This window comes from Accipiter gentilis, chromosome 16 (genome assembly GCF_929443795.1).
Source record: "Accipiter gentilis chromosome 16, bAccGen1.1, whole genome shotgun sequence".
In the NCBI taxonomy this organism is placed as follows: Eukaryota; Metazoa; Chordata; class Aves; order Accipitriformes; family Accipitridae; genus Astur; species Astur gentilis.
Genome location: NC_064895.1, coordinates 26938340 through 26966014, shown reverse-complemented (window position 1 = coordinate 26966014; position 27675 = coordinate 26938340). Strand labels below are relative to the sequence as shown.

At 43.9% G+C, this 27675-nt stretch overlaps 1 protein-coding gene across 1 annotated transcript in view; it reads left to right on the top strand.

Annotated features, from left to right (window-relative positions):
* PKHD1 (PKHD1 ciliary IPT domain containing fibrocystin/polyductin) overlaps positions 1 to 27675 on the top strand; it is a 260367-nt gene that overhangs the window by 48127 nt on the left and 184565 nt on the right. The window contains exons 33-34 of the mRNA XM_049818774.1: positions 7194 to 7407; positions 11896 to 12046. Of these exons, the coding sequence (XP_049674731.1) occupies positions 7194 to 7407; positions 11896 to 12046 (365 nt within the window). The remainder of the gene's footprint in view (positions 1 to 7193; positions 7408 to 11895; positions 12047 to 27675) is intronic.

The following is a 27675-nucleotide window of genomic DNA, read 5'->3' as shown; positions in this document are numbered from 1 at the left end:
GAGGATTTGAATTCCTTGAGAGGAAGATGGGATCATCCCACGGCCAGAGCATCCTCCTTAACTGGAGACACACAGCAGGGAATGACGCCGTGATCTCCAGCTCTCTTAAAGAGACAAATAACCCTGCCTCAATTTTGGAGGAAAGTCTTCAAAATGGGCATTTTCTGGGACAAGATGTATTTCCTCCCTCTTCTACTGGCGGTGCAGTATGAGGGTCCTAAGATCTGCAAAAGGCAGAATTTAAGACTTTTAAATCTCACCCTGGGACATAGTCCATTCCCCAAATGCTGAGCACAGAGCACCTCTCCTGGTGATGCAACATTGCAACACTTGGTAGCATAACACTTCAGCCCCTTCGTGGCTCTGATGCTAGGAGAACATCCTGAGATCTACAGAAATATTTGCTGTCCTGTGGTCATCCAGAGATCCATCATCCCTGTGACCAAAGGTCCGTGGCCTCTTATCCTTGGTGGACCTGGAAGAAAGGTGGCAGTGAGAGTGTCCATCAGCGTAAATTGCCAGGGTTTTGCTCTGGTGTGTGGCATCTCCAGCCTTCAAAATAGTCACAAGTTGACTAGATTAGTAGCTGAGAAATGAGTCCAACATGAAATTTAACATTCTTTTGAGGAAGGGTTGGAACAAGAGGCATCCAGGGGTCCTCTTCAGCCTCACTTATTCCAAAATTCTAAATTTTTCTTGTCATTTTGGACAGTTCCTTTCCTCATCCATGAGGAATACTAAGAAAAATGGAGGGGGGTTGGGGAAAGGGCTTTAAAACCCAACAACAGGCACTCAAAAGGAGACACCAAGAGGTCATAAGGGCTCAATTTTCTTTGTTTTAAACAAGTTCTAGGCACAGTCCACAAAACTGCCTTTTTTTTAAAACAAGAAAAAACACATGTTGCTGGACTGCTAAAAAAAAAAAATAAATCAGAGCACAAAACAGGGAAGTCTGGTTATTGCAGGAAGAATAGCAGAATAAAAGGTAATCAAATTGATCCAAACTGTGAAAACATTAATAACTATGTTCAAAATTCACTGAGTGGTAGGCGGCAGAGGGAGCCTGGGAAAAACCATCTTACAGGCAGGACCACAATGCTTATTACTGACACTAGATGTCAGCAAGTGAATACTGATTGCTGCTCGCTTGCTGGTTGCATTTCTGGAGAGAAGATACAAAGGATGTGTTGCCTCACTAACCAAAGGGACGCAGGCACTATTGCTTTGAGGCCAGTTACAAGACAACCCTTCTCTTCCCTGCCGTGGGTTTTGTAGCGTGCAGCCTTGCAAATCTCACCAGTCGAGTTGCAAAAGTGTTTCTCTGTAGATGAAGTATTTACAAGAAAATGTTTGTGGGTTTTTTTTTTTAATTAAAAAAAAAAAAAAATCTCCTTTGCAGGCTGCTTAAATCTGTGAGAATTTGCTGGGCTATTTGTACTCCCTGAGACAGGCACATTCAGCCCGTGCACATCTCCATGTGGCATTGGTGAATCTGTACATAGAGCGAGATGCTTTCCAGATGGCTTTCCCCTAATATTTAGGGGATTGCACGCTCCCACCATTCAGGGCACAAGTGGATTTATTAAGTGCAGTTAGTCCAGTCTCACCTCATGGTTTATGTGCTGCTGTTTCCCTGGGGAAGTTTTTACCACTTGGCACTCGCACATCCAGCGCTCAGACCTTTCTTTCACGGCCTCGTCCACGTGGAAGAGGCGAAGCGACTTCGGGGACGCGGGACCGCGAGCCGTGAAGGAGACGAGAGGGATAAACCTGTGATGCCCCAGGGCCCCTTTGGCGCAGAGGCTGGTGCGGCCGGGTTGGACGCTTGTCTGACATTTCCCGACGTTGCTCGTGGACTGGGTGATGAGAAGTGAAGAGTTCAAGCTGCGTTTCTTCTGTTACGGCACGCTGTGAAGCAGAAACGCCTTCCCTCCGGCACCGTGGGACGTCAGGTGGCAGCTCGCTGCCCTTGGGTTTCAGCGCTAGGTCATGTTGTGTCTGGCCGGCTTAAGATTAGAGATGTTCACGTGGGAATCCCCAACCGGTCCATCTAGCTTCCTCGTGATCAAATCCACAGGGCAAGGCTCTGCAGGTAGGAAATGGGACTGGTTTCCCATTTAACAGGCAGTTTTCTAAAACGCGAGGAACCACCGGTCTCAGCAGGATCCATCCCTAAGCCTGCCCCACGGGGTCTTCCCTTGTTGAGCAGGGTCGCAGCAAGGTTTCGGTTTGATCGCTGGCAAGAGCTGGGCATGCTAAATACTGAAACGGGATCAGTCCAGAGCACAGGGAATAGGAATGCAAGTCTAGACTCTTTTATGTGAGCTGTCGTCTTTTGCAAGCTGCAGAAAAATCAAATCAGAAGAGAGCTAAAATGTGAGTTTCGCCCTTAAAGCTTAAGAAAATTAACAAAATTAAAGAAAATTAACAAAACCACACTCCCTTCAAGGAAAAACAAAACCAAACCAAAAAACCCAAACCAACCCTCAAGCCAATAAGGCCTGGTAAAGAGATAACTGGTTTGATCCCAAGAGCTCTCCCCTTCTCTTGTTCTTGCTTTGTTACTCATGTCACAGCGCTGTTGATGAGTGCAAATACAGCTGTAGATTCTGTTCAGCTCAGGTTTAAATTTACAGAACACATGGTTAATGTCTGTGGGATTGAATTGTGCTCCTGTGAAAGATGGGAAGACTGGCAGGAAGCTTGAGGCAGGTGAGAAAATAACTGAATATTCCTATTAGGTGATATTAGGATAGGTACCATATGTAAATTTTGTAGTAAGCCAGTACCTGAGATTGTATGTTTGACATTGGGGTGAGGGTAAAGAAGGCACCTTTAAAAGGAGATGAACTGATAAGAAGATCCATCAGGGAGAAAGCTTAGACTGGTATAACTGGTTGCATCGGCGTGCTTGGAATAACAGGTCTGGTTTTAGGGCTTTGATGTAACAGCTCTTGGCATCTTGGTTAGCGAGTCCTGGACCTACTGTTAGCCAGCTTACGTTGGCAAAAGTGGATGTTTGGGGAAGAGGATTTAGATTAAAGGCTAGAAGTGGAATGAGGCTGGTTTAAAAGGAACAAGACATGGCTTGGTGGAGCTCTTTGTATGGGGCGAGAGGAGGGAGAGGAATGAGTTTTGGTTGCAGCAGTGCAGGTGTACCAAGGAGATGCAGTGTGCTAGGGCCAAGGGGGTCTATAGCCAGGGAAGTGGAGTGATTCGTATGAGTAAATGCAGAAGATATGGAAAGGACGTGTTGTGGCAATTGAGACCTCAGTAGAAGCCAGGGCCTCTGATGTTTAATTGTGGAGATCAAACCAAAGGATCCAAATGGTCCCTTCTGTCTTTGAAATCTGGAAATGAAATTAAGAAAGAGGGAAAAAAAAATGCATATTGATTACATGGCAGGAACGTTCTGACAGTGAGATCTATCAGGCGGTGGAATAGATGCTTGCAAAGTCACCTCCTGGGACTTCTGAAACTCGGCTGCGCAAAATGAATGTCTCCTAGGGAGCAATTCTTCATAGGCAGAGATTGGACTTGATGACCTTAACAGGTCTCTCTTTTTTTTTCCTCTCCCTTTTCTTTTTTCTTTTTTCTTTTTTTTTTTTTTAACCTTTGTCTTCTCAGCTAAGCACATGTTAATGTTATGCTCCGCAGTCTATTTTGTGAGCAGTGGATAACTGGGGATGTGCGGTTTGGCACCGGGACTCCTCGGGCAATTGTTCAATCAATCTGCAGCTGCCCTTGGAACTCCTGTAGGTTTTAGCCTCATCACATGTCCGGCAGTTGTTATTAAACAGTGACCCAGAACAAAGCCCTTGTGCTGAGCATCCCAGGATCCTGGTTTAAGCCAAAGTATCCCTCAAAGACTGGGTTGGGGGCAGTCAGTCCCTAACCCATTACCTACATGCAGAGATTTGGCTGCCGTTGTGTCTGATCTCAAAAGAGAAGCCGTAATGGGGTGAATGCATTCATCTCGGTGATGGGATTGTATTACACGTGATTAGCAGGTTTTATCTTTATAGGGAATATAAAGCATAAAGAAGCTTCATTCTGGGATTTGAACACTAACCAATTAAGCAGGGAGAAGAATTGTGTCCCAGAACGGGCAGACTATCCTTTCAGGACATACTAAGAGTTTTGCAATCTTTAGTTGATATTTTCTGTTATTGTTGTGGCAGGAGACAACAGCACCAAAAATATCAAGGGATATTTGTGTTTAATGGTCAGATGAAGGAGGATGAAAGGCCAAGACTTCCTCCTAACTGAGAAAAGATATTAAATCCTCTAGGAGCAGGGGAATAGGAGTACCTCAGAGATCCCGAAGGAAGCGATGAGAAATGGACATGTCCTCAAAGAGTGGCATCTCCATCACATGGACAGGAGCTGTAGGGTGTGGAGATGGAATCCCTCCCTCCTTCTGGTGGAGAAGGAGAAAGTGGACCTAGGTTTGATTCTGGGGTGTATAGATGAAGCAGGATTTTCTTGGGTTTTTCTTCTACCGATCTCTTTACAACCCTTTGTAACTATGCTCTTTAGCTTAGACTTTATAAATTAATACCTTTGTCCAGTTTGATGTAAAAATTATTTCAGCAGTTGGCAGGATGCAAGGCCTTATGTTCCTACAGGTATGATAAAATTGAGATGAGGGCACTGGAGCACGTCAGAGATGCCCAATTTCCATGTAACGTTTTGGGGGTATCCAAAGGTAGTCAGGCTGTTCTTCTGCTGAGCTGTAAGGGCTGTGCAGGAAAAATCTTCTGGTGGCCTACATTAGCCAGGCAAGTTTTTGGACAGCAGCAAGGTATCTAGGAAAATATTCAGACCCTGAGATTCTGTGGGTCATTTCTAACATTCATCCTAAAATAGGGTTCAGCTGTTTTTCTACTCAGGAAAACTCTGCCATGTCCTTTTCAAGACCACAAAAGAAAACCAAAGCCTCTTTTGATTAGCTCAGCAACCTGTTGTTTTTTCTTAAACTGTGGAATGTGAATTTAATCTTCCTTTGACCACCCACCTTCAGAGGGTGGTCAAACACTGGAAGAGGTTTCCTAAAGAGGTGGTCGATGCCCCAAGCCTGTCAGTGTTTAAGAGGCATTTGGACAATGCCCTTAATAATATGGTTTAAGTTTTGGTCAGCCCTGAATTGGTCAGGCAGTTGGACTAGGTGATCATGGTAGGTCCCTTCCAGCTGAAAATATTCTGTTCTATTCGGTTATTCATCTAAGGTAGCTGTACATTCTCCACTACCTCATCTGAGCTTATCACAGCCTTTCGTGTCACAGGGAGTACAGAATAGTAAAGCAGAAAGAGCTGTTATACCCTATTACAAAAGGGGAACAAATTCTTTTATTCACAGGAAAGTTGTAGGTTTGTGGAGGAAGGAAAGGGCAGTGCCACCTCTGCTTGGATGTCCTTCATGTTTGCTAGTTTTGAGAAGTTTTCAGCCGCTCACCGGCTGGGAAAAAAAAAAAGCATACATGTTATGTCTTTTGGAGAAATTCCTGTAATGAATTGGTTCTGCTGCAGGTTGTTGCAAAGGCAATTTCTTTGTAGTATTTAGTCCTCTTGGATGGTATTCACTTGCCAAAACACAGGTATCTAGTGCCACTTAAAATGCCCTTGGAATGGCAGCCTGGCCTCAAGGAAGACGCAAGGCTTCCGTGGGAACTACAGAACACCTGAGGTGGCTCTAGACATAATTTCTGGACAATAAAGGCAAAATATAGGCATGGTGCCATCATTCCTTTAGGCTTCTCTGTCTATTACTTGTCGCTCTCATGTTTACACGTAGGTCTTCGAGGCAGGGATTGTGTTTGGCTGAGTTTGAATGGATGCCGAGCAAAAGAATTGTCACTGGATTTGAGGAAGGAAAGAGATTAAGCATATTGCAAAATGTGTGAAGTAATGATGTGGGTAACTTTTTTTCACACTCTAAATCCAGAGAAGAAAAATACAGAAAAATGTGAACTCTTTCTCTGAAGTTCAGAGCATACGAAATGCCAGGTTTTAATATTTCAAAGAACACCTTAAACATTAAACAGTTATAAACTTTTCAAAAATACCCCATATGAAATAATCATTTTTAGCAAAAAGCACTAAATCTTTCAACATAGGAAATACAGCATTTTCATATTTTTACCATTTCAAAACTAGTTTTCACAATTGCTTAGGAGCTAAGACATTCATTGACAATGACACTTTCCCAGCAAACAAGACACCTTTTGAACAAACTGGAACTGAAAAAGCAAACAAAAAAAAATTCCTTTCTTGATAAATTCTCATCAATTGCATTTCTGATACTTGAGGAACACTCTTGGATACTACAGTGCAGACTGTAATGCTGTCCACAGACCTTTTCAGGAGTTTGTTACAACTGTTTGATTAGTTTAGGATTAATGAAAGTTCTTCAAAAGTCTTTACATGTTCAGGGTTTTGAGAGAAACAGTTTTGATCCCTGGCATGGTTTAATACTTAAAGGATTCCTTTTTTAAATTATTAAAACCAAACATTTCAACTGATCTGAACTTCAGTGACAGTTCATATTTTTTTTCAGCTTTTTTTGTCTGGGTTTAGAATGAGAAATCCTAATTTCTGTTCACACCACTTGTTCCTTAAATACACCTCAAAGCAAAGCGGCTGCTCGCATTATACTTCCTACTGCATCCACGAGTCAAACTTGGACCAAGCCTCTAGTCACACTCAGGTACAAAGCAAGGTGGGAGATCCCAGATCACACAAGTTCTCCAGAAGCCCTCCAAGCTGTGGCAATGCTTTCACAAAACCCATTTCTGGATTTCAAAGTTGTGATAGACGTTAGGTTGTCACATCTCCCTGGTAAAAGATTTGTGCCTTGTGCCTGATGTGTAAACCATGGTCTGTCTTCCCCAGAAGAAATGTTCATGCTCGTATTTAATCACGTATGTCACCTTCTCCTGGACAGAGCAATTTGATCCCAAAGACCATCCTGATGCTCAAAGCACAAACGAGGTTATGAGCTTGCTCACACAAAGCAAAAGGGGCTGAAGGAGTTGCATGGAGACCTACTCATCCTCAGAAGGGATGCACCAAAAGCGAGGTTGGGACGCGCACATCAGGAATCCACAGTGACAACTGTCAGTTGCTAAAATCTGCTTAGTATCAGTGCCGTGTAGGCTGCTTTGGGTTATTTTTTTCCTCTCCTGTCTTTACAGCTTCTTTGGCCATTCTCTGTAGCTTGACGCGTTCTTCTGCCGACTGCCGCGACGCCAGAGCCACCTTCGTTGAATGTGATGTCCAGGTCACGGTGGGTTCCTATCACCAGGGACGATCCGTGTCTTATCTGTATGTCTGTGAGGACAGCCCACCTCAGTGGCACCCGAGGGACATCAACCCACCCCAGAGGCATTTCGCTGGACTCTTTGTCAGGTTAGTGCTGTGTCTCTCCAGCAGCTGAGTGGGCCCACCCGTGAGTAACATCCCCCAGAAGGTATTCTACCTTTTGCAGAATTGGCCCCTGCCAAATGATGGACTGAAGGAGCAAATTCCTAATTCTTAGGTTGATGCCAATAGAGCAATTTAGCCTTGAGACCACTAGAGAGCTCCGCTGGGTTGTGAAATTCATTCCTGGTGTCTATCAAAGCATCTCTATTCCCCCCTCCTTCCCTCCCATCTTTTTAAAGTGTTTGAGAGACATCAGAAAATCCATCTCGTAAACAGCCTGCTTTGTTCCTTCTTAGGTTTTAATATTTATCTTCTGATCCAAAGCAACATCTGGTGGATGCCAATGGGGAAAAAGATTAGGCATTATGAAAAGCAGAAGTCTTTTTTTTTTTCTTCTTCTTTTTTTTTTCCCCTTTCCTCTCTCCAAGCAGTTTCTTGAGTAAAAAGTCATAGAGAAAATTCAGCAGGCTGTGCAATATTTACTCAGCAAGGGTGCTCAGGCACTTACTCAAGGCTCAGGCTTTGCAAATCCAAGGCCAAGTTGCCCAGGAGTTTAAATTGGTACCGTTGCCTTTAATGGAGCAGCGGGGATTTATACCTGCAGAGCATTTACTTCTAGGAGTAAGAGGGAGGTCTGAATGAAGGAATAAACAGATGAAGAAAACTTCCCAAAAGACATTAAACAAATAGAGAATTAGAATATCGCTGCAATGCATTGCCCAGGATTTGCTGAACGTGGTGAACCCATTCCTGGCTGGTGCATGATGCTGCAGCCCAGGTATTTCAGTGGAGTTGCAGAGATTTGGTCCTCATCTTTATCTGCTCCTTCTGTCACAGCTGGTGTTGTGTGTCACCAGAGGGAGTTCTGGATGCCCTGTGTTGAGGGAAGAAAGCCAACTGGCATTTACTGAACAAAGACAGCAAGGCACAAGTTGCACAATTTTTAAAAATTGTTTCAAAAATAATAAAAAAAATGTTTAAAAAAAAAATGATTACACTGTTACAGCATCTGCCTGTCAGTCTGTCGTTTCCTCCGCGCCAGCTTTTTTTAAGTTGACCTGAGTTTCATAAGGGATGGATGTCTTAAGATTGACAAAATTCTTGTCAGTTTTGAGAAAATCTGTGTGAGGCAGAAATTACTTTCTTGTTGAGGGAGAGGAAGGCAGAATTCTGCCCTGATCTGTTGTTTGCCAGCAAACTGCAGGCCAGACAGCAGATATGTACAGCTGGCCACCTGACATGTCCAAAATCACATTGTGCATCGGTAACGTCCTGTAACATCCTAGAAGTCGGGGAGGACAGTTCCGTTGGGGCAGATAAGAGTAGGGAAACTTAGAGGGGGGGGAAAAAAAATCCTGAAATTAAACTAATTTCAGCAGTTCTATTGCTTCCAGAATGACTTGTTTCAAAACAAGAAACTCCAGGAGCCTTGCCTTGTCTAGCTGTATTTTGCTTTCCTTTTCCTGGGGTTACACACACCAGTGTAACCCCAAACCAGGTAACCTACAAACTTGAGAGCAACAGGGCAACCCAACATCTGTCTCTGTTTTTTTTGCTTCCTGTTCCCTGGGTATCAAAATTGTGCTCAGCAATTTACTGATAAAAAAATGCACCTGCAATGAGTCTCTTCCTATGATTATTTCTCTTCTTGCTCCTTTTCTTGGTTTGGGCTGCTACCGCGGAGGAAAAAGTCATGCAGTCCATTTGCTGACTGCTTCCTTATTGTTTTTCACTGTGTTTTTGTCCAATTTAATTGTGAATGTCCTAGAGATAGGGTTTATTATTCCTTCAGGGAATCCTATCAGGGAGATATTTCTGAATCAAATCAGTCAACTTTTTCATACCTATTATTTTCCCATTCTTCCAACTTCTTCAGCCTCTTTGTTATTGTCCTTAGCTTTTCCTCCTATTGTGGTCATGCTTGTCTAGTAGTCAGAAATTAAAACCTGGGCTGCCTAGGAATTTTCCAGAGTACTGATGTTTTTTCTTGTGAATCTATTTCTAAACTAGTTCTTGCTGAAGGGGAGCGAGGGCAAACAAGATTGTTTGATTTCAAGTGAGTTTCCTGCTCTGAAAAATCTGGGGAGAAGTAGAGGAAGGGAGAGTTTAAAGTCATCCAAATTACTTATTTCAGAACTTTTGAAAACATTTTTTTCAAATTTCAGTTCAGAAAAATGTTTCATTTCAAAAAGTGTTAGAAAACGAAAATGTTCAAACCAGAAAAGAACTATTTTGGGAATTCCTGAAATAATACACATTGATTTCTGTAATTAATAATCATAACTGATAACAGCAATAATACAAAGTATATGGATTTGAATTCTGCAGAAATGTTCAAGAATTAAGACCTTTGTCCCAGGATGGGGACAAGACTACTGAAATCATTCCTGGCTTAGCTACACATTAAATCTCTCCTGTTCTTTCTTACTAGTTTCACAGTGGTTTGAATAAAGCTTCCCCTAATCTAGACTGTACTATAGCCTATATTTTATGAACACATAATGGCAAATGCATATTCCTTAGTAGAGGTGCAAGTCTTGCCATTAACAACACTGGCACCAAGAGACATCCCTGAATTCCCTTTAACAAGTCACCCCTTCTTTTCTGGCATTTCCTTTAAACACTTCAATTTGTAAACAGTTTTCCAGCATCAAGGTGTTGGGATGCAGTTACTAGTGGACAGGGAGGAAATGGCTCTTTGCCTACACGCAAAGCTCGTCAACTTTTCATAAAAAGACAAGAACAACCACGCAGAGGTCCTTGTATTGACTTCAGCGCCTGGCAAATTGGGCTCGTGCCCTGCGTCTAGCCAACAACCACCCCTTTCTGCCTTTAAAACAGTTGGTTATTTAAAAGATGCAGCTTTTTCTTGTAGCATTAAACAGAAGTACTATGCGGTTTTGAAAGATAGCCCAGTTCACTGAATTATTGTACAGGATGAGCGGTTCTCAAAGTGTTGCTATCAGAAGCAGGTGTAGTTCGCTATGGCTGGCTTTTGATTATTGATACAGCAGAGGGAAAGGTTAATTTAAATATAGAAATAAAAATTCACTGTTCAAAAGGTTCAGCTACTTGCAGAAGGCTTTTTTTTTTTTTTTGGTAGTTTCTAATGTGGCTGCTTCCTTTAACAATTTAACCCTGAAAAAGGGCAACTGAACAAATACCCCCTAAATGCGCTGTCAGAGCAGCTCTTTCTTTGTACAGTGAGCTGCCACATCCAGCATGGTTTGAAAACTTCAGGTTCATCAAACCATCCTGATCATCAGCCTTCCAACAAAGGTCTGAGTGCTGGCTTTTGGATTGGGTTGATTTTGGTAACACTTAGGCTCCTAACTTTGGCACTTTAGAAAATCCTGTTAGATGAGGCTTTCGGGAAGCTCTGAAAATCCTGGTCCTACCTATCTGATCCTCTGTTTTGCTGAGTAAATCATATGAACTCTGTCCTTCCTTAGCTATTCAGAAAAGTGGTGGAATTTCTGAGCTATGTCGGTGTTGCTGTAACTCCTCTCCTTTCTGTTCTCCTTCTCCCAAGCTGCAGGTGTGTATCTGATGGTGGGGTGGGGAGAGGAGGAAGAAGGAGCAATGGCCGAGGAAGGAATGAAAAGTGACATTGGATTATCCTGTCCTGATCCAGAGCCTGTAGAAGTAAATTTGGAAGTTTTCCCCTTGTTTTGAGGGTTGTTGGATCCTGTAGCTCCCCATAAAGAGATGCTACCAAAGTCAGCAGCAAGACCAAGGAAAAAAAATGTTTCTTCACCACCACCTTTTCTATTACTTCTTCCCCCATGCAAGGGGAGGCTTTAGAGCAAATGTCTGTTAGTATAACTGGCACATATATCGAATCTGCTTAGTCTGGGCTGTTAAGTAAGTTTAATTAATTTACTAAGTTAATGTTCCAATGCTAGCAACAAAGCATCATTGCAATCAGCTGGGTAGCAGGAATTGGAACCCCTAAATGAGCTCATTTTTTCACAGTTGGAATTAGGGACCAGTTAGCCAGTTGTGTGGTTTTTCCAATTTCTCCACTTGCCCTAGGGGAGTTGCAAGTTATTCATTCCCTATTGCTAAGTGTGAGCAAGATGGGGAGGGGGGAGACACGAGCAAACCTCACTCCATGTAGGAGTCCATCTTTGATCCTAACGCTGCTGATTCCCTAGCTGTTGTCTGCACTTATCTTCCTGTCTTGGTCCTAGAATGGCATTTGCTACTATTTGTAATAGTTTGGGGAAGCAGGAAGGCATCACTGAGAGATATTTACTGCATGTATTTTCATCCTGAGTGTGTGCAGATAAAGGGGGGAAAAACAAATAAACAATAAAAGAATGGAAACAAAATTACAGAAATTTGCAAAGTTTGACAAATGGTGGCCAGGAGTTGCCACAAGCTAATGGCTTGCAATGATTAATAAGAGTAAAAATAATTGCATTTCATTAAGATTGATGACACCCCATTTAACCTCCCTTCTCGTTTCAGCCCTAAAGTGGAAAGAGATGAAGTTCTCATCTATAATAGCTCCTGTAACATTACCATGGAAACTGAGGCAGAGATGGAGTGTGAGGGAGCTAATCAGCCAATTACCGCCAAGATTACTGAGATATGGAAAAACTGGGGCCAGAACACTCAGGTATAATCAAATCTTTTTTACAGACTGATTCAAACAGCTTAAAATTAAATTTGTAATATTGTGTACATTTAAAGGGGGCAAAAAAAAAAAAAAAAAAAACAATTTAGGCTGAGCAGCAGCAATATATAATATTAAATGCTTTCCAACTTTGAATAGCAGTTCTAATGCAGTGCAGCTGAATTAATGCTTATCTATGGTTAATCAATTATTTTATGAGACATAAATGAGCTTTACCTTATTTTCTGGGCAATGTATATCCTTTTTAACACTATCCTTTTTTTAATATAAATTCAAAGTCTGTTCTAAAAGTGTAATTTTCTGTTACCTGAGCAAAAATCTTAGCCATGAGATACAGAGTTTCAGCTGTCTGGCAAAGACTTAGCGTTCAGCATTTGTGCAGCTCTGGTTATATTTGATTTTTGCTCCTCTTCAGTATCTGAAGTAAAACGGGACAGGCTTCCCAGTGCTATGTGTGGGTAAAGCAAGAAGAAAGACATATGCAGAGAGTTCATGACAAAAATGTATGACTCTGAACTAACATAATTGTAAGGCTCTATATCTAAAAATGTTCATTGCAAACCTAAGATGTCCTAAAAGGAGTCCTTGCGGTGTTGCAGAGTTTTCGGGGGTGTTGAGATGAATACCGGGTAGTGCCACCTGTGAGAGGAAATTTAGAGGGGCTGGGTACTTGGTGAGCATCAAATATCTCTTTGTCACCATCCTTTCCAAAATGAGCAGCTCCTGAGAAGTGGTGGAGACCTACGGCATACAGGGCAGTGCAAGTGGGAAGAGTTACACACCTGACTTAGGATGAAAACCAAACACTGTTTTTTATTTATTAAATCAAATTATCGTGCAATCTTCTCAGTATGGTTGAAACCTAGGAAACTGAAGTTTGTTTGCTCAGCATTGATGTTAAAGCTACCGTGGTAATTTGTAACTCTGCTGTCTGTAATGACGTTTCCTTTACTCCACAACCCCCCCCCCCAGAAGCAGCTGCAGTCTCCTGGCAGAGTAAATCTGGTGTGTTTCTGGCATCACCTTCTGGATCTTTTACTGAGAGTCTCTGAATATTTGCCCTACAAATCTACTTTAGAAGTATGCTACTATTGCAGCTGAGTATCCTAAAATACAATTCCTTTCCTTCACTCTGTTAAGTCTGTCCTTGGTGTGTGAAGGAATGTCACATGTAGCCTTTTACCTATTAGTGTTCGTTTACTAGTCAGCCTTGCTAGTTATGCTACCAGAAACGTGCCCAGGTTAAGGAGAAAACCAATCCAAAAAAAACCCGCTAGCTGGCAAATTCAGGAGGTCAGCAAAGGGAAGTGCTCAGGCAGGTATCTGATCAAATGGTAACTACTCCTTTCATTCATATTTTCCTTCCCGAATGTGATAAGGGCATCTCTACTGCCCTAAAGCCCGGGCTGCAGCGTAGAGGAGTTATTACTACCTACGGTTGGCTGTGATCGGAACAGCTCGGCTGTCACGGGTCCTGGAGTCTCAGTAATGAGATGATGACAGGTTGTCTTTTGACTCAGGTGGGAGCAAGAATAGGAAGAAGGAGTGAGGTTTGTCCCCGCTGTGGTTTTTCTGCTCAGGGTGGGGAAAATCGAGGAAGTCCTAAGTGTCCTGAATCAATGAATTCATTCAGGGAGAGCAGGATGAAACCAGCAGCACTTTTAGATCCCGGATTTGCTGCTGCTTAATGAACCCAGCAGGCACTTGTGATCATTTTATCCCTCTTCCCAAAACTGTCCTGGGTGAGCAGAGGTGGATGGGTGGGGAGTTCAGATAAATGGTTTCAATTTTGGTCCCTTTCTAGCTGACAGCATCCCGTTAAGATTTACGACCTGGTGCAGCATATGCATGCTTCACTGTAGAGGTTTAAATCATGTCATGTGAACTGGCCTTACCTTTCCAGTGGAAATAATGGTCCCCAGGTTCAGCACCAAGCAGTGAAATGCATTAATAGCACCACGTGCCTTAGGATAATGGTGCTATTAGCAGGCAGCACAACTCTGTGTACAAGTAATGGGACTGCATCTCTTTATAATAACATCTGGCACTTCTATTGCACTCTCATGCGAGGATCCCAAAGCGCTTCATAAAAAAAGGGCCCGATCCGTAGCTGCTCTCAGCATAGCTACACTGTTCAGTGTTTTGTTTTCTGTTTATTCTTCTGCCAGCTGAACGATGCCCGGGCGGGCTGATAACTCAGCAGGGTCTTAACACGGCTGGGAGGGTTGGGGCGGGAATGATTAGGTGATGATGGAGCAGGATTAGCTCCAGGATGGCATTGGAAGTAAAAAGAGGCAATGCAGAAAGGCTGACAGAGGCTTGTATTATCAAGAGCGTGGAGAGGGCATTGGCAAGAAGCAGGAACAACCTTGGTTCAGAGCAGAAAATAAAAAAAAAAACCCCAAACTTAAAAGGATGGTTCTAGGAACTTGAGTCTAAGGGATACAAGCTTTAGGGTGAAGTCATTTTTTCTTCAGTCTTTATAAGACACCTAATAGGACCTGACCATAATTCTTAAAATAATGAGGAAGAGATTAATGTGATTAGTTGGGATTTGGTAGGCTGGAAATAAGGCATGGACTGTGAATGTGACAAGGTTTTGCAGCAACCTCCTGGTGGGAGAATGCCAGGCAGAAGGTTCCAGAGATATCCGGGAAGGAGCGTGGTGGGTGTATGAGAGAGGCTGGGTGACATGGTCTTCCCAGTAGCAAGGAACCGAACTCCAGTGAGATGGTGATCTCTTCCAGGTCTGTGTTTCTATAATGCTTTTAGCAACCCTGTTGCTGACAGCTCACGGACACAACCTCGCAACATTGAAGAGAAATCCATGCATAAGGATCCTTCTGTACAGCGAGTGGCAGAAGCATGTCCAGCAGCTTCATTTGCCTTCTTTGACCAGCTGGAGCCTTGCACTGGAAATAGTCCATTTTTCTCTTGCCTGACTTTGCAGAACAGTATCCAGACAGTGAATTCACCCTGGATCTGCGTGTCAGCTTTACTAAAAACTGCATTAAATGGCTATTGTAACTCATCCAGGAATCAGACCTTAGCTATGCTAGTTGGGTTTTAAATAACATGTTGCCAGACCCAATCCTCCATTTTTCTGGTCACATCCAGAATATATTATATACATTACCATGGTTTTCCCTTGCCGTCTGTTTGAATTGCGAGTGCATGTGTAAGCCAAGGACACCAAAATTATCTGAAGAGATTAGCAAACACCACAAATGCTCTTTCTCAATGAGTTAATGAGGTAGCTGTCCTCTGAACTTTTTTTATTGTCTTAGATATACAGAAACTCCAAGTGCTAGAAGATCATGGTGCCTAGATAAAAACTTCTCACAGGTTCTTCTCCTCCCCCCCCCCCCCCATTTTTTAAGTCCTTTTTTCCCCTGATAAATAACATATAAAGATCTATTTTAATGAAAATTAAGAGCTTATCTCCAGATACCTTAATTTTTGGATGATCTGCATGTGATGGCTAAGCTTAATTCTGCAGGAAAGAGAGCTCTTCTGCCTCTGATTTCAACATAACTGCTTGAAAATTGGGCTGTAGCTACCATCAAAAATTAGAAGGTTATTTTCTGAAAATATTGGCTGTTCTATCCATGTTGTGCATGCTGCTCCCTTGAGTCAGTCACTTGAATTCGCTGTTCAGGTTGAGCCCTTTTTGGGCAGGATCCTCAGCTGGGGAAAATAGCTGTATTTTCGGGAAGGTGACACAATATCCGCCTCAAGTGTTGTGCCTTCCAATCTCTGAGCTGTTGCTTAAATGGTTACAGTCTGAGCTGGGCTCAGCTCTGAATCTAGAGGGCCCCCAAAATTTCTAGGAGTTTCAGGTTGCTGGCTGGAGATCTGTGACTTGAATGGCAGACTTCGGGGAAAATTGAGCTCACCAACGTGGCCTTTTCCTGGGGTCTGGTCTGTGCCTGGTCATGCTTCAGAGAATAGCTTTTATGGATTTCTTTAGAAACTGATTTAGGCCCTTGCCTCACTTTGTATTTGAAGTACTTGCCCCCATATGACTTAATTAGGTCACATAGAGTAAGCAGCAGGCCTCTGTCCCACTGTTGCATTTGGCATCATTAATGTTTGTAACTTGCTCCATTATTATCCAAGGAAGAGTTGCAGAATTATTTTTATATCAGTATATAATGCAGTTTAGCCTCCTGAAAGGAGGGGGGGGGGGGGAAATCCAGCACTGATTGTATATCCCACAGGACTTAATTAGTTCACGGTTTCACGATACACTGGATAATGGGAAGATATGAATTAAATAATAAAAGGGAAAAGAAAAGTTCTAATGCTCACTCAGTACCTGTCCATTTCCACCTTGGCTGCATAATGAGATGTCAGCTACCGTGACACTGATGAGACATGCAAAACACACCGATAACACACGTAAAAGATGCTCATGGGAAGGTTTGACCAGGCTCGGATGTTTCCGAACCCATTATGCTTAGTGAGCCTTCAGATTATTATTCCGGATCACTGGACCAGACCTAATCATCATGCAAGCATGCTGTTTGAGCAGTGTTTCCCTGCTCCGACTCCCCCCCTCCTCTGGCCCAGATGGGTGATATAATGTTCATCAGAGGGCAGATGCCACGTATATTAAGGCAGTCGTAGGGAAGCTGAACTGGTATACTAGTGAATTCTCTACAACCCAACCCTCGAGGGGTCCCTATTAAGAAATAGAAGGCTAATAAAAAATAACTTGCTAGATAAAAATGCCATCCTGGATTATGGCTCTGCCTGGGTATGCTGTGCTGCCTTTAGTTTGTTTTTAAATAGGGCATTAAGGGAAGGTCTTGAGATTTAAGAAGTAGCTTAGAGTATTGAGGATCTGTGAATGCTTAGCTTGGTGATTGATACCAGGATAACTGCTTTGTTCACTTCTCAGCAAAAAAAAAAAAAAAAGGAAAAAACCATAAGGGCTGTGTCTGAGGTACACACAGTCACCTAAGAGACCCTTGCTGTTCCACTTCGACTTAATGTAATCGGGACTAGCTCTCCAAATCCCTTGGATTCCTCTGCAGATCTTAGAATTGCTCCTTTCCTTCTTTTTTTCCCCCTTATTTTCTCCACTTACGGTCTCTCCGGATGCCACAGTGTTTGGAGGTGAGGAAGATGAGATAATTTTGCCTGTTGGAGATATTTGGTACTTTATATAGGTGGCAAATCCTAGACAGCTTTCTGGGGAGCATAAAAGGCTCTCTGGAAGCAGAGGGCACTCTGGACATAAAAGGCTGTGACTTTATTTTTCACAGCAGGACTGATGTCGAATCTCTCGTCCTTGTTGTCTGTCTGGGGGGGTTACAAGTGACAGGAGGTGACCCTGCTTTGCGGGACCAGCAGTCTCTTGGTGCCCTGAGTGCTACATGCACGATGCTCTTTCACTCTCGTTTTAGTGCCATCGCGTTGCATGGATGTTCCATGGGTGCATTCTTGAGGGTGAAGGGCTCATAGTTGGTTGCTCCTGCTTGCAGACATGTGCAGGCTTCCAGTTTATGGTCAGATATGTTTATAAGTATTTTCTGTTTAAAAGAAAAAAAAAAAAATTACGGTGTTGGTAACAACTTTGGTGTTCTTTGGCTGTCCACCTCCACCTGTCCTCCTTCTATACTGACCTTTCTTTCCTGGAGCACCAAACAGTTCCAGAAAGGGCAAACAATCCTCTCTCTGCCTTCTCCAGTGCTCCCCTTTGCCGTAATGCCTGCGAGGACAACCACTACAATAATTTGAGAGTCGTTAAGCAGGGTACGATATTTCATTCCTGTGTCTCACTTTAGATACTGTAAAAGCCCAGATCCCTTTATTTGGCCACCATGATCACATTATGCAGAGGCTGGGGAATAGTTTCCTTTGACTACAGCTTATTAGGGAGCATCCTGATAGAACGGGACATTCTGGTGTCCTGGGCTTTGCGTAGGGCTCCTGGGTGTTTTGGCAATGCGAGTAGCCAAAAATAAACATGTCACAGAGGACGGGGTGCCAGGAGTAGGACTAGATGAAACCCTCCTAAAATATTGTGTGTGTATTTTTCATAAATACACACTTTTAACAGCCCAGCAAGCCCACCCTTGCATCTCCATGTTCCCCATTTCTTAACCTTCTGGCTTGGTCACAGCGTTATTTTCAGAAGGGGGTGGGGAACGCAACAAAACCGACCGAGATTTGCAAGCCTCACAGAAAGGAAGTGGAGGAGTCCATAATAATCTAATAAAAATAAAAGCACGAGGCCAGTCTTGGGGTGCGGATGCTATCAGAGCAGGGAGAGGTACCATCTGCAAGGTTGTTAAGATGTAGAGAACCAAGATGGCCTCCACAGTAACCACAGGCAATGCGAAGAGATAAATGGTTGACCCGAGCCCGTGTCAGGCAAGGATTGATGCCACTATCAGCCCTAGTGCCTTTGCAATGATTTTTTAAAAAATCTCTGATAGAGTGTGTTATCTAGTTACTGGCACGAGGGCAATGGCCTGGAGGCAGCGAGGAGGAGGGGGGGGAGGAAGAAGGAGAGGAGGAGAAGAGGGAGAGAAAAAAAGGTCATTCCAGGAGGACAATCTCTGTTGGACTAAATGAGAAAATAAGGGCCTTGCTCTGAAAGGGGGAGGTAAATAAATAAATAATAATAAAAAAGTGGCTGCTAGGTGTGTGAGAAAAGGATAAGGAGAATTGCTTCTCTTTCTTTCTCTATTTTTTTTTTCCCTTTCCCTCTTTTTTTTTTTTTTTTTTTTTTTAATGGGATCAGCCTTGGGCTGCAATGGGAAATTTAGGAGACGTGCTTGTGGCGTGGTTTTGTTTCCTTTTACTTTAACTTTTTGCTTCCTGATTTGAGGTTTAACTCTTTCCTCTCCTGCTGTCAGATCAAAAATGAAGGACTGAACTGTATCTTTCTCTCTTCCCCCCCGCCCCCATTTTGAACAGCCTCTTGTTTTGTTTTTCAATCCCACCATCTTTCCAGTGTCTCTGAGGAAATTGCTTCCTAAATGGTATGTGCTTTTTCAGGGATCCCTCTTCTCCCCATCACTCATACTGCTGCGGTAGAGGTGCATTGGAAGTTACCCCCCGGATGGGATACCAGTCCCTTCTAACCCACAGCGCATCAAAGCCTTTCCACTCGCATTTAAACGCACCCGTGTGAAATCAGAACAGCGAATGGCTCAGTTTAATGAGAACCATTTTCCTTCTCCCCCCTCCGTTTATTCCTGCTCCCCACCCTTATGAGAAACACAGATTCAGAGTGAAAAGTATCATTTCGGAGGTGCTCCTCCGGGGAACAGAAAGCAAATCTTTCCCTTCCCGCACAAAGGGAAGGCTTGAATTAAGGTCAGGAGGGTGCGGGGAAGCCTTCCTGAGGGACTGCGGGCACATTTTCGCTCTGCTCGCTCCCAGGCTCTTGCACAGAGTCTTGCTGCCACTTTCCTGTTTAATTATGACAGAGACTTTAATTGACTCCTTCGGCGCTTAGGCAGTTTTGGAGGGGGAAGGACTGTCTGCGGTTGAAAGCGTGGCTCTCGTTTTTCATGTGTGGGACTCACTCTGGATTTGGGGGAAAGGGCTGGGAGTGTTCGATGCCTGCGTCCGTGCTGGGGGCGGTGCACGGCCTTGGGCCCTGGGTGAAGTCAGAGGGAAGCCTTCTCCATCTCCCCATCTTGAATTCAGTTGGGAAAGGGCTGAGATCCTTGGAGACACACGTAGCCCGGACTTGTTCTTCTGCATTGGAACATGGCTTAACGTATATGAAGGTCTTGCCCTTCCTTAGGTGTAATGTGGGCTGAAGACGCTTTCAGACACTTGTATCACCATTTGACTTCGTGTCCTCTCCCCAACGCCAAACAGAACACTACTGCGGACTTTGTGCTCCACGCAGGAGTTTTCTGTGTAGCAGAGGCATTGGCTGACCTATCAGCCACTTCCCAAATGTTTTGGGGCCTGGTTTGTCACCCTGCAAGGGCTGGGCATGTGGTCACCCTGTTTTGAAAGCTGGGAGGTTTTAGTAGCGTGGACTTGGCCAGAGTGGGACCATTGGAGGGGTCCTTGATGTGGTTAGACCATGGATGGAGATGTTGTCTTCATGCTCTTCAAGCGCCACCAAAAACATGTGGCCAAGACTGAGAACTGGGTTTGACTGGGGAGTTGGGGACACCTCCTGTTCTGAAGCACTGAAATTACAGATCTGGAGGTGGAGTGGGTTTCCCTTTAGAGTTGAGCAATAATCAGAGACTTTTTATTTTATTTAATTTTATTTTGGTGTTTCATTTTAGGCACCTAAACCCACACTAAGGCCCTGATTGACACGTGAATGCCCAGTTCCGAAGAAAATTTAAACCTTCCCCTCAATGACCCTGTTTCCTTATCCACATCAAAATTGCTTGGATTTAGTCTTCCAAAATGCTGAGCCGACACCTGTGTTGGTATGTGTCAGGTGCCATGGTGGCTCCATGTTCCTGCGAGTCACTCCTAATTACTGGCAGTTTATTCACAGACTTTTATTCAGGAGAAAAACTTGCTGCCTGTATACAAGGCCACAGAGTTCTCAGGGACATTTACTTATTTGGGTAAGCGCTGGCAGGATATGGGCCAGTAAATCAGGGGGGCTGGCTGGCTAGCATTAGCCATGGGTTGTAGAGGAGTAGGATCTCCTTCTCTTTCTGTCTCTACAATGTTTCTGCTAGGTTGTAGACTATACCTGAACCCGGTGTAATGCTTCTGTCATATATGGCATTTGGTGCGAGGTGGGTGCTGGATTACACCATTTCTGTAGGGATGTAGCTCTAAAGAGCTGAGTTTGGTACCTGGCCTGGCCTCTAGCCACGAGTGCAGGATCAGGCTTCCCATCTAATACACAAGAAGTGAGAAGAAGCCTTGGATAGAGTGTGTGTGTGGGACAATTGGGTTTTGCTTCATTTAGAAAAAAAGTGAGTAAAATCTGAGTATAAAAAAACCTGAAAAGTTTGGTCTTGTAGTAAGCTACTGGTAGTGACAGAAAGATAATCATCTTGTATCATGATTTCTTCTGTGTATGGACTTTAGATTAAGGAGTAGAGTAAGGATGAGTAGTATATGTTGTGTTGGTTTTTTTTAAAGTTTGATTTTTTTTCTGGTTTTATTACTGTCGTTGCTATCGCAAGTTTTTTCACAGACTAAACAATGTGAACCAGGTGTACAGTTAGAGGACAAATGAATTGCTGTACTATTTCAGTTCAGAGGGTGTTTATTAAAAAACTAAAAATACAGTTGCTGTAGCAGGAGGAAAAAACCAGCGTGTTCAAGCACTGTGACAGAATCTACTAGAGCCTTCCTTCTGTCTTTAAGGAAAGGGTTAATTTTATGTGATTGCCAGTAAAAACAAGCTGTTTTCATGATGCGTCTGTAATAGCCGGGTGATAGACTGACTTAACAACTGCTTGCTAAATGCTGGGTACGTTCCCCTGATTGGCAGCTCCGTAAGTGGAAGCCCCTCGTGTCCAATCTGTCCTTGTGAATAGCTGCAGAGCAAAGGACTTCATTAAGGGATCGTAAGGCTACCTCATAAAAACTAGCAAATAATTACGACAGCGATGGGAAGGAGCGGAGGGGACCGAGGGCTCTGTGGTCCCCGAGAAGAAAAGCAGACAACCCAGGGCAGGGAAGCATCAGGTGAAGTGGATGTTATAAACACTTTCCCGTGAACGCTGCATCTTCTCAATAAAGCGTCAGTTTAGCCCGTCTACGGCTTTAACAAAATATTCCCAGTTAACTTCATGGGTGGTGCAGGGCTGGGAGCTGTTAGCTCATATTCAGTTAAATTTCAAATGTCAGAGCTCATTAGCGGTGATTTTAGCCAAAGACACTTTGTGAGGAGCTCGGTAAATTTGACTTCCTCAAATAAAATTGAAGAAAGAGATTGCCCTTTTGCTTATTGATTTATTTTCCTGCTTTCACACATCTTTGGGTCTGTGATTCTGATCAAGGGTCAGGCTCAGCTTCACCCACTTAGGGATTATGGTTGTCCCTCTTTCACACACACACACTCTCTTACTCTTTCACCCTCTAATTCTCATTTGTTTGCCTTTTTTCCTCCTGCCTTAACCCGTGTTTGGTGAGTGGAAGACGCAGTTTTTGCTTTCAGTGTTGAGGAGAACTTTTTCCTGAGCTCAGCAGCAAGCCCACAAAGGCATGCACAGCGAGGCAGCACATTGACCTAGGAAAAGCTGGGTAGAGAGGTACGAAACAATTCTGGATTAATCGTAGGGATGACTCACCCAAGGTCTTTCTGTCTATGTTTACCTCTTCCTGGGACTTAGCCCTTTTTGGTCTTGAACTTCCCTGTGCCAAATGAATTGGTGCAGAAGTCGTCGGTGTTGCTCTGCAGTGCCTTTTGGGGAGCCTTACTGGGGTCAGCACAGGGGTGAGTCAGGGAATGGAGCCACCGGAGGTAAAAACGTGGTTTCAAAGCTGAGGTGGCCCAGGCAACGCTGCAGAAATTGAGATTTCCCGTGCAGGAAGGACTGAAGTCGCTGGTCACCGGCGTGGCCCCAAGCCAACGTTCATTTTTGGCTCTGGGAGAGGCAGTTGCTAGATTGCCAGGCACCTGAGGGACTTGAAGGCAGGTACCATGGGGTAACAATTTTGGATAAGTTTCTCCAGTGGTAATAGCTAGCAGTGGACAGGTCTTTTGAGGTATTGGATCGAGACACTTCCATCTCCTGTATGTACATCTTCATTTGGGCATCTACCCTAGTGCGGTGCCCATCTGTCCCCAAATTCAAATCTGTCTTTGGAAAATGCTACTAGACACCCATCTGCACCCTTAAGCGCTTGAATGCATTCTGATGTTGGGGTAAAGATGTACCAGAAAAGTTCCTTGGGAAAGGGACCCTGGATTTTATGTCCTGCCAAACGATTAACAGGCAGACAAATGTGTGTGTGGGAGGGCAAATAGTGAAAGCCACGGAGTGTCCATGATTCCAGGGGATCTGCATTCCCAACAAAGATGAGCTGTTACAGCCCTGCAAGACAGAGGGATGGCTTTATAGTTCAAACAGCAGCAGTTTGTGCTTTCAACTCAAAGGCCCCTCAGTTCAGAGGGCAGCGTGTTAGTCGAGAGGTTCTCTCTCACGCTACTCTCCCATCTTTTTGTCTGATTTAAATGATGTTTGGGCTAAAATCTCTTGAAATGACAAGAGCGGTTACTGTCCCATAACGTGTGTGATGCTGCTCTTCAGCAGAGGCGTAGTCGTTCATGGCATAGCGGTTCGATACAAAGTGCACTAAATTAACTTCAGCTGCCTTCTGGCTTATGTTGCAGTGCTGTCTGCACCCCTGCTGAAATTGCCTATCGTGTGCCACTGTGAGCTCAAACTGAAAAAGAAAAAAAAAGAAAATGAAATAGATGTTCCATTGAGAATCAGTTCTAATTTTAGCTGTATAAAATAAATGTATTAAAGTGTACATATCTTCTGTAGACATGTCCTCATTTGGAAGGCGTCTTGCATCAGGAATGTTCTCCTATGTTTGTGCAGCTCCTTGCATAGTAGGATCTGAGGCTTTATCTGGATTTATTGCAGTTAAATAGACACCCTTGACTGCAGGGAAACAGCATGGGTGTTCCCAGTCTTCTAAATGCCACTTAATGCTCCGATTCCCATTAGGACTTGGCAAATTCAGCTCAAAGTGACAGTGCAAAGGTAGCCTTTGCTATGGCGTGACGTCTTCCTAGCCATCATAACCCAGTGTTATCCTATTGCTTATGTGACCTTTTCTGTAAGAGTCCCATCTTCACCTTTTTACCTTTCTGGCAGATAAGTGTTTTTGATGATGACAATAAAGATACTGCAAAGCACTTTTATTCTTGGTTGCCCCATCTGGGCTGTGCGTTTGATCCGAACGGCCGGCGTTCCAGTCAGATTGCACTATCAGATGGAGCTGGCTCTATTTCCTGCATTATTCTTCCTGGCTGTACCACATTATGCAATTATGTTTGCATTTAAACCTGAGCACTTACCTGTAATGATGCTGTAGTTCAGTACATGATACATTACAGCAGTAGATAATGCATACAGATAGGCTAAGAAAGCATGTTGTTGATGTGCTAAAACTAAACAGGACATTGCATTTGAAAGCGGACTCCAAAAGCTCGCAGATTAGGCTGAGCCGTTTAAAAAGCTTGCATTACTGAAATAACAGCCGTGCAGGGTGAAACCCTCTCCCTGCTGGGCAGGTACAGGATCGAAAGGGCAGTGCAGGCTTCCCCAGCACCGCCTTTCAGTCTCCATCGCAGAACTCTGCCACCGGCACTGCTGGTTGCTGCCACCCACTTCTGCAGGAGCCGGACGGTCTCAGCAGCTTCTGGGACTCCCAAATCCTGTCCCCCCCCATAGCACAACGTCAGCGAGGGGCAAGGATGCACCTTGGAGAACTGACCGTGCCTCCGCTGCTGGCCAAGCTCTTCACGCCTGCGTTACACCCGCTCTTAGCCCTGCAATACAGGGGCAGCCTTGGGGGACAGATTCGGACCAGCTGGTTTGCACTACTGTGCTGTTCTGAACACACGCTACCACGCTGTTTTGGTGATGTTAGCTGGGTTTAGGTGGTGCTCAGCAGCTGGATGGCAGACCCTGGCTCCAAGTGCTGAGGGAGATGGTTACTACTAAATGTGCCAGGGCGGTTCATCTCTAACCTCCTCTAGGTTTTCGCTTCTGACAGATAAAGCGAAGACTTCGGTAACGTCCCGACCACCATGCAGGTCACTGCGCTGGAGGACGGGTGCAGATTTCAGAGATTAGTAACTTTCCACACCGCCAGACCACATTAGATCCTACCCTGGGAGACAGAAAAGCTGTATAGCTCGAAGAAATTTCTTTGGGTCCGTTCAGGTCCTTCCTCTCAAAGGTGGAATTTACCTTAAAAATACAATTTAAACAGGTGAACATGATCAGGCAAAATGCTTTAATGAAGCTGCTGCAGTGATTCAGCAGAAAGCAAACCTAGCGCAGTCAACCATGAGTTTTTCTTGCGGGATGATGAAGCAATGCCCTCCTGCTACACAAGGTATCAGCAAGCACATCAGTTTTCCCTTCAACAAAACAGGGATCACAACCTATAGTTTTCCTGGCAGGTCCTTTCTTCCATCATGTTCTGGGGGTCTCTGGATGGAAGGAGCTATGGCTGGGCGAGTGCCATCCTGTTTCTTTGAGAGAGAAGATATACTGGTGGGAAGGCAACAGTAGCACTTACACAGCCTCTTACCTTTCAGTTGGGTGCTGCTTAAAATGTTCTCAGTGGAGCAATACTGTGAGGATAATGAAGTATTGTTCGAGACATTGCTGAACCTCTTAATGAAATAGTGAAAAGAAATTTGTAGCAGAAGAATAGAAGAAACGTGTCCAGTTACACTGGACGCGTCCACTTAAATGTCCCTGAGCTTTGGCTGAGGAGATGTGGATGCATAGACAGTGTTTGTCCTTGGCTTGTGTGGTTTTGCTGTCTGTATGATTTATTTTAGGCACAGGAAATACCAAGTTGTTGCCTACATGCAGCACTTTCCCTCTTCAAAACACTTTTCAGTCTTTGCCTGGTAAATCACTGCAAACCTCTTGCCAACCTGGTTTGCAGTGGAGACAGTTTGTGTATCAGTTCACTTGTATTCCCTACGTCCCCACAGGAACTGTGAGAAAGCCAGGGGCTGGATCTCACACCACTGCTCTGACCTCCAGCCCGCCCTTGCAGCTGATTTGGGACACTCACAATGGTGGTTTTTTTTCCCCTGCCTGATCCAAAAACCCCATCGTCATCATCATCAGATCCCCACTGACACTGTTGGGGTGGACCAGCCTCATTCCTCCCGCCCCATTTATTGTAGTGCTTGTTCAGAAATCCTTCTTGCTGACACATAGGCATGTAATTTGATTTCTTTTCCTGCAGGTGGTTGGAAAATTCTTAAGCTAATCTTTGCATTTGCAACATTTGCTCTCAGATTAGTTAAAGTAAGTCAAGATCGTTCAATTGTGAGACAATATTTGCACAGTGTATACTGAAAAGGCCAACCCAGACACCAGGCTTGGTTATTCTGCTTGTGTAAACAACTTGATGTTGCAATTTTCTCATTACCATTAAATTGCTATTTTTAATTTGTCTCAGAAGCCTTCATCCTTTGAGAAATCATTGGTTTAGAGAGATGCGTAAATTATGTGTGCCCTTTAACTGTGCTCTGGAAAGGAAAAAGTCAGTCCTGTTGTATCTAAATTGGAAGATCGTACTGAGTTCCCCAATGCGTTTACATGCACAGGACTTTCATGCAAGTTGGGCTTGCAATTAAAACTCTGTACTGGGGTAGTTTCCACTGAAATAAACTGTCTCTGAATATCAGGCCATAAATGAACATTAGGAAGCTTCTTGTGAATTAGCAGAGTTACTCTAGAGAAAAATTACATTTTGTGAAACAGGGCTCTCTCTTCATGTGCTCCAGGACATTTCCTCTGCTTCCAGGGTGTTTTCCTTAATATTTGAAGTTGAGATTTCTGATTATAGAAGCGACCTCCCACCACAACCCTCAAAAGACGCTGGGAGACCCAAGAACAACACTTCGGGACTCACATGAGTGTGGTAAATAGACCTGGACCTTCCCATGGGTCTTACGGTTTGCTTAATTATGGAGTGGCTTAATACTGCTCGTATCCTGCTGTTACTTGGTATTTTACCTTGTATTTGGGTGAATTTTGTTGCTTGTGTATAGGAAGCTGACACATGCTGTATCTGGGACGTGCAGCCCCCGACAAGAGCGATGTCTTTTCAGTGCCCTCCCTATGAAAGCACCATTAGATCTAACTAATACTCTATGTCCTTAATTAAATACCTCTGGTGCAAAGAGCCTTACCTTCTGTGCTTGGAAATTGCAGTGATTACTCCCCTGCTGGAAAAGCCTTTTTTTTGGTGGTTGTTTTTTGAGTGTTTTCACTGGTTTATTTTTGGGGGATTTTTTTTCTTTTTTTTCTTTTAACAGGAATTCATCTCTTTCTCATGCCATTGTCCAGTTGCAAATTGGCCTGAGACTGACTTGTGCCATGGGCTCTGACCTCTGAAACTGCCCACTCATTTTTTTTCTGAACTAATCAGCTAGATGAACTATTTACAGTTGGCTTTTGGGTCTTCTCACTGCTTTTGCGGCTGCCCCTGTCTGAGTAATTAATGACAGTGTGGCTTGTTTATGGTCTTGAGTTACTAATGCTGTTGGCTGCAAATGCATTTTTACCTCTGGGACGTGCCAGTTTCCTGGTTCTAGTCCCACCTCACCAGCCCAGGTCAATTTTTTGTGTGTAAACAGATTTATCCTGTAATAGTTGGCGAGAGACTAGGGTCATTCATCAGTCCCGTGGAGAACATGCCCAGAGAGATTCTTCCCTTCTTGTGCCTGTGCACCTCAGCAGAAGTCAGAAAGATTCCTGCAGGACAGCTAAAATTAAAAAAAAAAAAAAAAAAAGGAAAAGTAATCCTTTCTTTTTAACTCAAGGTACAGGCAGTTTCAATTAGAAATAAATATATTGGATAGTGCACTGCATGTCCAGCCACATGCCCAGTCCTGGTCCTTGTTGTATCAGTGCTTGTGGGAGTCATTAATGAAGGAA